The sequence below is a fragment of the Geotrypetes seraphini genome, chromosome 7 (genome assembly GCF_902459505.1).
Source record: "Geotrypetes seraphini chromosome 7, aGeoSer1.1, whole genome shotgun sequence".
Taxonomy (NCBI): domain Eukaryota; kingdom Metazoa; phylum Chordata; class Amphibia; order Gymnophiona; family Dermophiidae; genus Geotrypetes; species Geotrypetes seraphini.
In genome coordinates, this window is record NC_047090.1 from 146,966,359 (window position 1) to 146,980,763 (window position 14,405).

General features: G+C 41.9%; 1 protein-coding gene across 1 annotated transcript in view; it reads left to right on the forward strand.

Moving 5' to 3' along the window:
• MNAT1 (MNAT1 component of CDK activating kinase) overlaps positions 1 to 14,405 on the forward strand; it is a 294,602-nt gene that overhangs the window by 143,498 nt on the left and 136,699 nt on the right. The window contains exon 7 of the mRNA XM_033951181.1: positions 10,039 to 10,161. Coding sequence (XP_033807072.1) covers positions 10,039 to 10,161 — 123 coding nt within the window. The remainder of the gene's footprint in view (positions 1 to 10,038; positions 10,162 to 14,405) is intronic.

The following is a 14,405-nucleotide window of genomic DNA, read 5'->3' on the forward strand; positions in this document are numbered from 1 at the left end:
CTCCAAAGGAATTTTTGAAACTTCCCCTTCATGACATCTTGAGGGAAACTTTCTATAAGAATTTAGAGACTCCTTTAACTGTCCCAGGGGCCCCACGTAAACTGGATTCTCTATATAAAGTAATTCCCATTCCTGGGTTCGACAAACCTCAACTTCCACACGAATCATTATTTGTCGAATCCACCCTTAAAAAGACTTCAGGAGCCAGTGTATATGCATCTGTCCCTCCTGGCAGAGAAGGAAGGGCCATGGATAAATTTGGTAAGAGGCTCTACCAAAATGCTATGTTAGCAAATAGGGCTAGTAATTATGCTTTTCATTTTTCTTTTTATTTAAAGCATCTCCTTACCACCATGGCTTCTTTCGAAAAATATCTTCCTTCACGAAAGCATCACTCTTTTCACACCTGCTTGTCGTCTCTTTTCCAATTACGTAAGTTTATGGTTAGATCCATATATGACACCTTTGAACTTACATCCAGAGCGACAGCAATGTCGGTGGCTATGCGCCGTTTGGCCTGGCTTCGGGTATCCGAGCTTGATGTTAACCATCAAGATCGGTTAGCCAACGCCCCGTGCCTAGGGGATGAGCTCTTTGGGGATTCCATGGACTCAACCACACAAAAGCTCTCTGCTCATGAGACGCGCTGGGATACCCTGCTTAAAAATAAAAAGAAGCCTCCTCCGCCAAAACCATATAGACAGCAGTCGGCCTATCAACGCCGCTTCACAGCTCGTCCATTACCTACCACTGCTCAGCAACCCAGGCGTCAGAGGCAACAACAACGTCAGCCTCCCAGACAGCAGCAGCAGCAACAATCTGTGAAACAACCTCCTCAGCAGAAGTCACAGCCCTTTTGACTTCATTCTCCACAGTATAGCCAGTATCCCTATTCCTGCTCTCCTGCCTCAGCCTATAGGAGGTCGACTTTCTCTGTTCCTCAGCCGGTGGGAAGTAATCACGTCGGACCAATGGGTCCTCAACATCATCCGCCACGGCTACTCTCTCAACTTTCAGACTCTTCCACCTCAAAGCCTGCCAAAAGAGTCTGCTTTGAACAGTCCTCAATCTGCCCTCCTTATTCAGGATGTCCAATCCCTCCTCCTTCTGAACGCTATAGAAGAAGTTCCTCTAGATCAAAAGGGGCAGGGATTCTACTCCCGTTATTTTCTAGTCCCCAAAAAAACAGGAGATCTCAGACCCATCCTAGATCTTCGCGATCTCAACAAACATCTGGTAAAAGAAAAATTCAAGATGCTTTCTTTAGCCATCCTTTATCCCCTTCTAAATCAAAACGACTGGCTATGCTCCCTCGATCTCAAAGAGGCTTACACTCACATACCGATCAATGTAACCTCAAGACCATATCTCCGATTCATGATCAATCATTGTCATTACCAATACAAGGTACTGCCCTTCGGTCTAGCCTCATCTCCAAGGGTATTCACCAAATGTCTCATTGTGGTAGCGGCATTTCTACGCTCTCACCACCTTCATGTATTTCCTTACCTGGACGACTGGTTGATCAAAGCCACATCCGCTCAAGCAGTTCTCCTGGCCACCAACCAAACCATCCAGTTTCTACAACTTCTGGGGTTCGAGATCAATCTACCCAAATCTCATATCATCCCCACTCAGAGACTTCAATTCATTGGAGCGATCCTGGATACACTCCTAATGAGAGCTTTCCTACCATCCAATCGTCTTCAGACCCTTCAGTCTCTATGTCAGCAGGTGCTTTCACTACCTTCCATCTCAGCCAGACAAATGATGGTACTCTTGGGGCACATGGCATCCACAGTTCATGTCACACCTCACGCACGTCTTCACCTGCGCACTCCTCAATGGACCCTTGCTACTCAGTGGTCCCAAGCGTCGGATCCTTGCTCACGACACATATCTGTGACATCATCTCTTCGTCAGTCTCTTCAATGGTGGTTGGTATCCTCAAATCTATCCAGAGGTCTTCTGTTCCATCAGCCTCCTCATCAACTAGTCATCACCACCGACGCCTCTCTGTATGCACGGGGAGCTCACTTGAACGAATTCCAGACTCAAGGTCTTTGGACAGCCCAGGAAAAGAAGCATCAAATCAATTTCCTGGAACTCAGAGCGATGTTTTACGCCCTCAAGGCCTTCCAACATCTTCTCTTTCCTCAGGTCCTTCTGTTGTGCACAGACAATCAGGTTGCGATGTACTACATCAACAAACAGGGTGGGACAGGCTCTCGCCTTTTATGCCAGGAAGCCCAGAAGATCTGGACTTGGGCCATAGATCACCATCTCTTCCTGAAAGCTATATACATTCAGGGGGCACAGAATTCTTTAGCGGACAAACTCAGCAGAATTCTCCAACCTCACGAGTGGACACTCGATCCTGTAACTCTGCAGTCTATCTTCACTCAAAGGGGCACTCCTCAGATAGACCTCTTTGCAGCTCCTCACAATCATCAGCTGCCCCTATTCTGCTCCAGACTTTACTCTCCGCACCGTCTAGCAGCAGATGCTTTTCTCCTCGACTGGTCGAATCTGTTCCTGTACGCCTTCCCTCCTCTGCCTCTCATGTTGAGAACCTTGTTCAAGCTCAAGAGGGAACGAGCCACCATGATTCTGATTGCTCCGAGGTGGCCCAGGCAACATTGGTTCTCCCTTCTACTTCAACTCAGTTCCAGGGAACCTTTTCTTCTTCCTCTGTTTCCATCTCTGCTTACGCAACAGCAGGAAACCCTTCTACATCCCAACCTCCAGTCTCTACACCTGACAGCTTGGTATCTCTCGGGCTGACTTCGACTGATACTCTTTTGTCTCAGCCCGTTCGTTCCATTCTGGATGCCTCCAGGAAACCAGCCACTCTGCAATGTTACCATCAAAAGTGGACGAGATTTTCTTCCTGGTGTCTTCTTCATCATCTTGATCCCACTTCCCTGGCAGTGGAGACGTTGTTGGATTATTTACTTTCTTTGTCTGACTCTGGCCTTAAGTCCTCTTCCATCAGAGTCCACCTCAGTGCCATTGCAGCTTTTCATGAGCCAGTCCATGGAAAACTTCTTTCAGCTCATCCCCTGGTGTCCAGGTTCATGCGTGGGCTTTTCAATGTGAAACCACCTCTTAAAGCCCCTCCGGTTATCTGGGATCTCAATGTGGTTCTTTCCGCTTTAATGAAGCCTCCATTTGAACCTTTAGCTACCTCTCCTTTCAAGTTTCTCACTTGGAAGGTACTTTTCCTTATTGCTCTTACCTCTGCCAGGAGAGTCAGTGAGCTTCATGCACTGGTTGCAGATCCACCTTTTACGGTTTTTCACCATGACAAGGTGGTTCTGCGTACACATCCAAAGTTTCTCCCCAAGGTTGTTTCTGAATTTCATCTCAACCAATCCATTGTTCTGCCTGTTTTCTTTCCAAAACCTCATTCTCATTCTGGGGAACAAGCTCTGCATACTTTGGATTGTAAAAGGGCTCTTGCTTACTATCTGGAGCGTACGAAACCCCACAGATCAGTTCCCCAACTTTTTCTGTCCTTTGATCCGAATAATTTGGGACGCCCCATTTCTAAACGCACGTTGTCTAATTGGCTAGCAGCGTGCATTTCATTCTGTTATGCTCAGACCGGACTGACACTGGAAGGTTCTGTCACAGCCCATAAAGTCAGAGCAATGGCAGCATCTGTAGCTTTCCTCCGTTCCACTTCTATTGAGCAAATCTGCAAGGCTGCTACTTGGTCCTCAGTTCACACTTTTACATCTCATTATTGTCTGGATGCATTCTCCAGAAGGGATGGTCACTTCGGCCAATCTGTTTTACAAAATTTGTTTTCCTAATGGCCAACCTTCCCTCCATCCCTCTTTTTTTGTTAGCTTAGAGGTCACCCATCAGTCAAGAATATGCTGCCTGCTTGTCCTGGGATAAAGCACAGTTACTTACCGTAACAGGTGTTATCCAGGGACAGCAGGCAGATATTCTTGCGTCCCACCCACCTCCCCGGGTTGGCTTCTTAGCTGGCTTATACTAACTGAGGGACCGCGCGCCTCTGTCGGGCGGGAAGGCACTCGCGCGTGCGCGGTGCAGCCGAGCTAGAACTTTCTAAAGTTCTTAGAGTGAGATCACTCTAAAATTGTCCGTACCGGGGCTCCGTCGGTGCCGTCACCCATCAGTCAAGAATATCTGCCTGCTGTCCCTGGATAACACCTGTTACGGTAAGTAACTGTGCTTTCTGCCATTTGGCTGCAATATGGCCATGGTATAGCTAGGAAAGACATTACAAAACAATTTCAAATTAAATAGACAATTTTAATACCATACATATGAAGAAAAGAATATTTTTAATTCTTGGTATTGCTTTTTAAAAGCATAATGGTATCATACTGATCTACATTTAGTTGATAATACGCCCTTATGCTCCTGTTCACAGGTTCTACTTAGCACAAGGTCTGCTGTGGATTTTGTCATTGAAAATAATGCATAAGGTATTTGCTAGATCTTGTGTTTAACAAGTTGCTGGCTTATTCCAGTAGAATGAAAAGAAAGCAAGTGGGGAGTGGGATAGAAAATGTCAACCTTGAGACAAACAAACAATCTTTATTTCTATGAACACAAATTAAAATACAAGTAAAAGCACATGAATAAAAAGTCCTATAAACGTAATGTCCTTATATTAGAGCCAAAAAAACATCCTTTAAAAATGGAAAAAAGATCTGAATGAAGAAAATAGGAAGAAACACAAGCACTGGCAAATTAGATGCAAAGCATTGGTAAAGACAGCTAAGAAAGAATATGAAGAGAAACTTGCAAGAGGCAAAAACTCATAACAATTTTTTTAGGTACATCAGAAGCAGAAAACCTGTGAGAGAATCTGTGGGACTGTTGGATGATCAAGGAGCGAAAGAGGCACTCAGGGAGGATAAGGCCATAGCGGAAAGACTGAATGAATTCTTTGCTTCACTCTTTACGGAAGAAGATGTAAGAGATCTACCTGAACCGGAAATGGTTTTAAAGGGGGATGATGTGGAGGAACTGAAAGAAATCTTGGTAAATCTGGAAGATGTACTAAGCCAAATCAACAAGTTAAAAAGTGATAAATCGCCAGGACCAGAAGGTATACATCCCAGGGTATTAAAAGAACTCAGAAATGAAATTGCTGACCTGCTGTTAGTGATCTGTAATCTGTCACTAAAATCGTGTGTAGTACCTGAAGATTGGAGGATGGCCGATGTTATGCCGATTTTTTTAAAAAGGGCTCCAGGGGAGATCTGGGAAATTGCAGACTGGTAAGCCTCACTTCAGTGCTGGGCAAAATAGTAGAAACAATTATAAAAAATAAAATTGTGGAACACGTAGACAAACATGATTTAATGAGATGGAGTCAGCATGGGTTCAGCCGAGGGAGATCTTGCTTCACAAATTTGCTTGACTTCTTTGAAGGTGTGAATAAACATGTGGATAAAGGTGAGCCGGTTGATATCTGGATTTTCAGAAAGCTTTTGATAAAGTTCCTCACGAGAGGCTACTTAGAAAATTAAAGTGTAATGGGATAGGTGGCAAAGTTCAGTTGTGGATTAGGAATTGATTACCGGATAGAAAACAGAGGGTAGGGTTAAATGGTCATTTTTCTCAATGGAGGAGAGTAAACAGTGGAGTGCCGCAGGGACTGGTGCTATTTAACTTATTTATAAATGATCTGGAAATTGGAACGACGAGTGAGGTGATTAAATTTGCAGATGACACTAAACTGTTCAAAGTTGTTAAAACGCATGCAGATTGTGAAAAATTGCAGGCGGACCTTAGGAAATTGGAAGACTGGGCGTCCAAATGGCAGATGAAATTTAATGTGGACAAATGCAAAGTGATGCACATTGGGAAGAATAACCTGAATCACAATTACCGGATGCTAGGGTCCACCTTGGGGATTAGCGCCAAGAAAAAAGATCTGGGTGTCATCGTAGACAATACGATAAAATCTTCCGCTCAATGTGTGATGGCGGCCAAAAAAGCTAATAGGATGCTAGGAATTATTAAAAAAGGGATGGTTAACAAGACTAAAAATGTTATAATGCCCCTGTATTGCTCCATGGTGCGACCTGAAGTATTGCGTTCAATTCTGGTCTCCTTATCTCAAGAAAGATATAGTGGTGCTAGAAAATGTTCAAAGAATAGCGACCAAGATGGTAAAGGGGATGGAACTCCTCTGGTATGAGGAAAGACTAAAATGGTTAGGGCTCTTCAGCTTGGAAAAGAGATGGCTGAGGGGAGATATGATTGAAGTCTACAAAATCCTGAGTGGAGAAGAATGGGTGCAAGTGGATTGATTTTTCACTCCGTCAGAAATTACAAAGACTAGGGGAGACACTCGATGAAGTTACAGGGAAATACTTTTAAAACCAATAGGAGGAAATTTTTTTTTCACTCAGAAAATAGTTAAGCTCTGGAACACATTGCCAGAGGATGTGGTAAGAGCGGATAGCGTAGCTGGTTTTAAGAAAGGGTTAGACAAGTTCCTGGAGGAAAAGTCCATAGTCTGTTATTGAGAAAGACACGGGGGAGTCACTATTTGCCTGTATCAGTAGCATGGAATATTGTTACACCTTAGGTTTTGGCCAAGTACTAGTGACCTGGATTGGCCACTGTGAGAATGGGCTACTGGGCTTGATGGACCATTGGTCTGACCCAGTAAGGCTATTCTTATGTTCTTATAGATCCTATAGATGTTCGGATGGGGCTTGGCTGCTGGAGCCACTTCTTTTGGTTTCAGTATTATCATTAAAGGAATGTTTTATTTTAAAATTTGTAGTTTTTTGGACAAAAATGCAGTCTTAACTTTTTTCTACTATCTGTGAGCTTTGCTGGGTCAATTCTTGTGTGGTATTTTGGGGGAGCAATGGGCTTAATTATGCTGTGATGAATCTCTGTCCTTTTTTATTTATTTATTTTTCATTGTTCTGATCCCCACGTATCTTAATGTAGACTTGATGCAGGTGGGTGAGTTTTCTTTATTTTGGATAGAAAATGAAGATTTCAGGTTTTTATAAATTTTGTGTACAATTTGCCTGCTTATTTATTTGTTTGAAAAGGCAAGATACTAAATAAAAATATGTTTATATTATTTGATACTTTTGTGGCTTAGATTGAAGTTTATTTGGATTTAGCACATACCTTTTTACAGTAATGGTTCAAACTGAGTTACATTCAGGTACAATAGATACTTCCCTGTTCTGGAGAGCTTACAATCTAAAGTACACTTCTAAGCTGTGCTCAAAAGCGGCCTCTGCTATTTACCACAATTTCTATTTTCTTATTAATGGTTATGTGCTAATTTTGAAATTAGTGCATGGGTATTAGTTTGTGTGCTCTTACCGTCATCTATTTTGGTTTAAATTACATTTATATAAGCTTGGCTTAGAACGCCTTTAAAAGTTGCATACTTGTGCTAAATCAGCCCTTTTTGGTGCTTGAATTTCTTGATAAAGTAATGAACAGATTAAGTCCATGCAACACAGGAGTAATATACATTGCCACAGTCAAAGGAGATAAATGCAGAAGTTTTTAGTTTGGTAAAAATAGCCACAGTGTTATAATTAAAAAAAAAAATTTGATTTTATTATCCATTTTTTCTTAGAGTGGCACTGAAATGTATATATGAAATGTGTAATGGCCATCCATTACAGAGTTTAAGATGTGAAATATATTCATATTTTTTAACATTTGGCTGCAGTCCCTAGAAATAGCTCTGTAGCGAGAAAAATAAATATGCTGTAATTTAATGGTACAACAGCAGCATTGTAGAAAGTAAGGTAAAGATTATTTCCAAACAGCCTCAGGTGAAATCTAATGGGAAACAATTTCAAGAAAAAATGTTTTAAATAAACATCAGATCCTAGTTGTACTGCCTTGTGCTGTTCTTTCCATGATCAAGTTCTACTTTCTTAAATTCTTCTTAGCCACACACGTGTTCAGAAAATTATATTGCCTTTGGTGTTGACTCTCTATGATTAGTTGCTTCAGGTTGGTTAAATTACTACTGTTCTATACTGGAAGTTAATATGTATGAATAGATTTCATCTTTAAATTTTATATCTATACTACTATTTTAGCCTGTTACATTAACGGGTGCTAGAATATATGTCTGTGTGTCTTTATTTCTGTCTCTCTCTCCCTCCCGCTGTCTGTCTCTCTCCCTGGCCCCCTTTGTCTGTCTGTCTTTCTGTGTCTCTCCCTGCCCCTGTGCCTTTCTTCTTTTCTTTCTATCTGTCTCTCTCCCTGCCTCCTATGCATCAGCATTTCTCTCCCACCACTTCCCTGTGCAGCAACCACAGCAGGATTCCCTCCCCCTCCACTTCCCTCCCCCCACATCACTTCCCTGTGCAGCAGCAGCAGCAGTGTTTTCCCTACCCCCTTTTCCTTCCCGCGGTCTGTCCAGTTCCCTTAGTCCCTTACCGCCCCCCCCCCCCTTCCCTTCCCGCAGTCCCGACTAACCTTCCGATTCCAGCAGCGTCTGCAGCACTCTACACACGCTGCTTCGGGGCCTTCAGTAGAAGGCCCCGAAGCAGCGTGTGTAGAGTGCTACAGACGCTGCTTGAATCGGAAAGTTTCAGGACCCACAGCCCTTGCTGGACCCGAAGTGAGCTCTGGGTTGTTGGGTTTTTTTTAACGCAGGCCCAGCCGGAGCAGGAGGAGAAGCCTGGGAGGCAGCAATTAAAGTCCGTTCCAGCCCCCGCTGACGTCGCCCTGGCCAGTTCATATCCTTAAGTTCAGACTGCAAGAGCCGCCGCGCGCATGCGCACTCCTACCTGCGGGTCCCTACAGCTCACGGAAAACGGGAGCACGCAGGTGGGAGTGCGCATGCGCGCTTAGGGATTTATTATATTAGATAATACTCAACTTGTGAAAATCATTCACTATCGGTTTGTAAAATATGAGGCATATAGGCTCAAAATTGGCGGCACAGTGTCCCCAGATAAATCGGAAGGGCTGTATTTTGCCCGCAGCTTCATCACTGCCTCATCACCCCTGTATTTTGAAATGGTTTTTTCTACATACGGTAGTCAAAAGTTCATAATCCATAATCAACAGACCTTAGTCATAGTAGAGCTGCAGAGTTTGTGAGTGAGTGAGATGTTTATTTACTGAGATTTATTAACTGTTTTGAATGTTGGAGTGAAAAATTTGAAAAGTTGTTTATAATGTCTGGCCCTTCTATGGAGTGATTCTTGAGATACGTTTTTCATTTTTTGGACTTTTGGAGGCCCTTTTACTAAAGTTTTAGCACATGGCTAAATTCCAAGAAGCCCATAGTTAATGTCCATTAGTGTGCACAAAGCTTTAGTAAAAGGTCCTCTTGAACAATTTTTTAAAAAAATTTTAAAAATTGGGGAGATGAGGCAGTGACAAAATTTTAGGTAAATATTATCCTTTCTTGTTTTTGGATGGTGTGTTGGAAATTTTAAGCCCCTGCTCCTCATATTTTAGAAATGATTATTGAATGATTTTTACAATTTGAGAAAATATGTATTCAATTTGACATTTTTCATTTTATATAAAATCTTTGTAGTGGGGAAAAAACAAAGTTATAAGAATTATATATATATATACTTTTAGTCTTCGTCTTCTACATAGCTGCGCTGAAGCAAATGAATGTCCTCGGAGCTAAGTTAAAAATGCAGAAACAAGGGCTAGTCTATTGGATCTTTAAAAATATTGTCTGGCTTTTATAAAGCTACGGTAGAGGTTTCTACTGTGGACTGACGAGGTAAATGCTTTGATGCTCATAAAATTCCTGTGAACGTTGGAGCATTTACCTTGCCGGCTCATGGTAGAAACATCTACCTCAGCTTTGTAAAAGGAGCCCATTGTTTTTAGAGCAGAAAAAGTTTGGATTGGTAGAATGTTCTAGTAACCTGAATTGCTTCCATTAGGAAGGAGATTATTCGTTTTTCCTAAAGTGGCGTTCTGTCTTGCAGTAACAGGATCTTTTTCAGAAGTGACAGGTTTGTGAATCTGTTGGATTTTGCTGCTTCTTAATGTGACTTTGTTTGTCCTTTTTATTAGGAAAGCTCCCATCTGCCTGCCTCCCTCCTTTTAGCACAACATAAAGACAGATCTACACAGTTGGAGATTCAGCTTGAAAAGCCCAAACAAAAACCTGTAACATTTTCCACTGGCATCAAAATGGTATGGTTAACTTAATTTTGCATTACTTTTTTTTTTTTTTTTGCTGGTTACATGTTCTGTGAGTCAGTACACACAAACAAACTTTAAAAAATGTGAAACTGATATGTTGGAGAACACTGAAAGTGTTGATTAGCCTTTTTACTGAAATTAGTGTACACCAAACAAAAGATTGGGTTTGGAATAAATATAAGTAGACCCAGCTTTTTAATTTGGGATGTCATATGTTCAGTATTTCAATGTGGCTCCAGTTAGAATTTACCATTCCTACACAGAGGTAATGCTGTGACTGTTAATGCTTTCTATCTCCTGTTCTCTTAGGCTTCCACGGATGACATCAGGATTGTTGCAATTATCCAGGTCTTGCTGCGTCTGGGTAGGTAGAACCGACGTTTCAGCCATCATGCTTTGGCTTCCTTCAGGTTGTACTGTGAGATCTGCAGTTTGTCTTTATATATAGTGAGTCCTCCAGCCTGATTGGCTAGGCCTTGAGGTGACTGAGCAGCAAAGTCCATTGGTCCTGAATTTGAATTTTGGCGGGAAAGTTCTTTGGTCACTAATTTGAATTGTGGAGGGAAAGAATATTGGTCACAATTTTAAATTCTGGCAGGAAAGTCCGTTGGCACAATTAAAAAAAAAAAAAATTCTGGTCATTACGTCCAGAAAGGGAAAGCATGGATGTAATGATCAGAAAGTGGACAGATGGAAACCTGGGGCACACGGTATACAGAAAACCCACTCACACCAACCATTATCTGCATGCAGAGTCCCATTAATATCAAGCCACAAAAGAGGGGTTCTGTGTACACTAGAGAACAGAGAACTAAGAGTTTGTGACCAATCAGCCTTCAGAAAGAAAAGGACACCCTACAGGACACATTCCTTGCTAACAGCTACAACAGAAGGGTTACTTCTCAAGCCTAAAACTTCTGGACAACCCGACCCAGGAAACCAACACCTGCCAACAACCATCAGAGGACAATGCCATGACAGAACAAAAAAAAAAATGATAGTGCTGTTCTGAGTGCTCTTCTGTGTCCATGGAGTAACAGATCATATAGGAAAATGGCTAAAGAAAAATAACATTAAAACAGCCTATAATGCACAACAGAAACTTGCATCTGCATTCACACATATAAAAGACTGGTTGGTTACGTCTGCTCCAAACCCCTGGATCTGCGTCCAATCTTACATTGATGGAACTGGTCACACTGTAGAGGAAAGGCTGAAAGAGCACAAGAGATAGTGTAGTGCACAGAACAAGGCAAATCAACCCATGATCAATATACAACAAAAGAAAAGTGAGAAAGGAACTGTACACCTCAACCTTGGGATATGATAAAGTTTATTAGGTACAGTTAATTATTATAATATAAAATAACCAATCTCTCTTATGGTTTCTTCAAGACCCGACACAGTCCATGTTTCAGCTCCAGAGAGGAAGCCTGCCTCAGGGGTATGGATGGTCATCCAATAGATGGCGCAAAAGCACTTAAACATCTAAATCTCACGTCATGAGAAACTCCCAGGAAAGCTCTGAATAAAAACTGTATCTGTAAACAGTGAATCATTCAAGTGCTGCATGGCTTCAACAACAGAAACTGCGCAAAAGTGAAAGATACCAAAAGCTATCCAACACAGAAAAATCAGCTGTAGCCCTCCATGCCAAGGAAACTGGTCATACAATTAGGTCTGAGAACACGAATGTCATGGATAAAAAAGATTGTTGGTAGAAAAAAAGAATCGTAGGTAATAGAGGTAGCAAGACACCCCAGTATCTTCCATGGAGATAAAGGGCTCTCCATAAACAAATCACGGCAACCGCTCATCCAAAAAAAATTTGACGCAAAAAGAACTGGGGCCAAGGACAAACGCCTTCTTCCACCCTCTCAGTTTCTAACCTTTTCTTGCTAGAAAAAAAAATTGTGCCAATAGACTTTCCTGACAGAATTTAAAATTGTGACAATGTTCTTTTCCTCCACAATTCAAAGTCAAGACCAACGTCAAGACTAATTAAAAATTCAAAGTCAAGACCAACGGACTTTCCTGCCTCAATCACCTCAAGCCCCAGCCAATCAGGTTGGAGGACACACTATAATATAAAGGCAAAATGAAGACCTCACATCATTCCCTGAAGGAAAGCCACAGTATGATGGCTGAAATATCAGTTGTACCTAATCAGATGTGGCGAGACCCAGACATCTGCAATAATCTTTCTATCTTCTAGCAAGTAAGTGAAATAAAATAATTTTTGTAGGAGCACATGCTCAAGACTTAGACTTACCTTACTTTTGTCACTGAAGTTTCATCTTGATTACTTTTCTGCCCACCAAGACCTTATTTTAGAGAAGATGTCAGACAGCTGGATATGGGATCTCAGATCTGGCATTTTCTGATGATAATTTGAATGTGTAATTTGTTATAGTCTTCACAAAATTACATTACAGCTTATAAGCAGGGTACTTTTAAGAAGTCTGCTGCAATATTTTCCAATATTTTTCTGCTTAAAATCCCCAGACATGCTGTAAAAAGAATCATGGGAGTCACTGGAAATGGAGGTCATACTAAATCACAATTGACAGTCTTCCCCACAGTTTAAACCTGAGGAATGTTGTAAAGTAAAACCATTCTGCTTTTCAGATGACACAATGCTTTCAGTATACAGTCTGTTTTAAATTTCCAAACCAGTAGCAAGTTGTAACCTGGCCATTTTCTTGTTACTAATAATGGTTAGTTTTTCTTTGAAAATTAGCTAAAGTGTGTATGCTAAAAAATGCCTGTATCTATATGGTAAACTCCATTTGTGCAAGTGTTGTATTGGGTAGGAGTTAAACAAGGTTCATTTTATTTGGTTTTCTACTTAAGTTTCAAGTTTATTATAAATTTGATTGATTGCTTATTCAAAATTCTAAGCGATGAACATATCAGTTCTAGTGCAACAGGAATATCAGTCTTGACCAATGGGTATTTACTGTTCTTTACTACGAAGTCTGTAGAGAGCCTAATTTTCATATTCTTCTGCTCTGGGCTTGTTCTGGATTTCCTGGGCTGAGCTGGATTTCCTCAGTCTTTCTCTCTTCAGTGAAGTTGTAAGAGCTTCTCTGTTCTGCTCACGTTTATTTTGTTTCTTTTTTGGGGGCTTTATCCCAAGATAGGCAGCATATTCTCACATGTGGGTGATGCCATCCATGGAGCCCCAGTACGGACAGCTTTAAAAATGCATTGCCACTTTAAGAATTTGAGAAAATTTACGAATTCCCGCACCACACATTTGCGAGTGCCTTCCCACCTGATGCCGTGCGCAGCTCAGTTCTTAGTTTTCCGCAAAGTTAAGAAGTCGTGTTTTTTGAATGTTGTTCAATTTTTGCCTTGCCTTCCCACTCACGCATTTTTTTTCTTCTTATTTGTTTTTATTTATTTTATTCGTTTAATTTATTTTTTTTTCAAATCAGCTGGGGACATTTTTTTTTCTTTCCTCGCTGTTTTTACATTGCAGGCTATGCCCGTCGAGGCATCCTCTTTTTCCTCAGCCATTGAATTCAGTTTGGCTGAGTCGGTTTTTCAGTCGATGTCCCGGCCGATAACTGGTTTTAAAGAGTGTTGTAGGTGCCAACGGCAGATTTCCATCACTGACCCACATAGTTGGTGTTTACAGTGCCTTGGTTCGGAACACCACGTTGAATCCTGCAAAAATGTACTATTAAGAGTCGAAAACTCAAGTAGAAAAGTTGTTTGGCACTGGTATGGACACCAAGAAGATGTCACAGCCTTCCATGTCGAAAGCATCTACATAAATGTTGGGGTTGGGAGACATGACCCCATCGGGTAAGCCAGCTAAAAAGCCGCCAGTTTCCCAACAGGTCTCGCAGGTCAACATTGATGCCGACCAAGCGATGACCGCTCTTGCGTCTAGTCTCTCCTTCATCGAGGTGTGCATCCTCTTCATGGTCACCCTCTCCGAGGCCAGACAAGGCATTGATGGTACCGGCAGAACGCCAAATGGTACTGGTGCTCTCGTACCGTGAAAAGCTCGAAGCACTTTTCCAAGTTACTGACATGTTCAAACTCCTTACTCCGACACTGACTCCATTGGTACCGGTCCAGCCTGAGCATAAGGCCACCAGGTCCTGCGGTACTGATACTGGATCTCCAGTGCAACATCGACATTCCACGTCGAAGCACAGCTTGTCTCATCGCAGAGCCCGTTCTCCATTATGGTGTCGATCGAGTTCTTTGAAGCATCACCG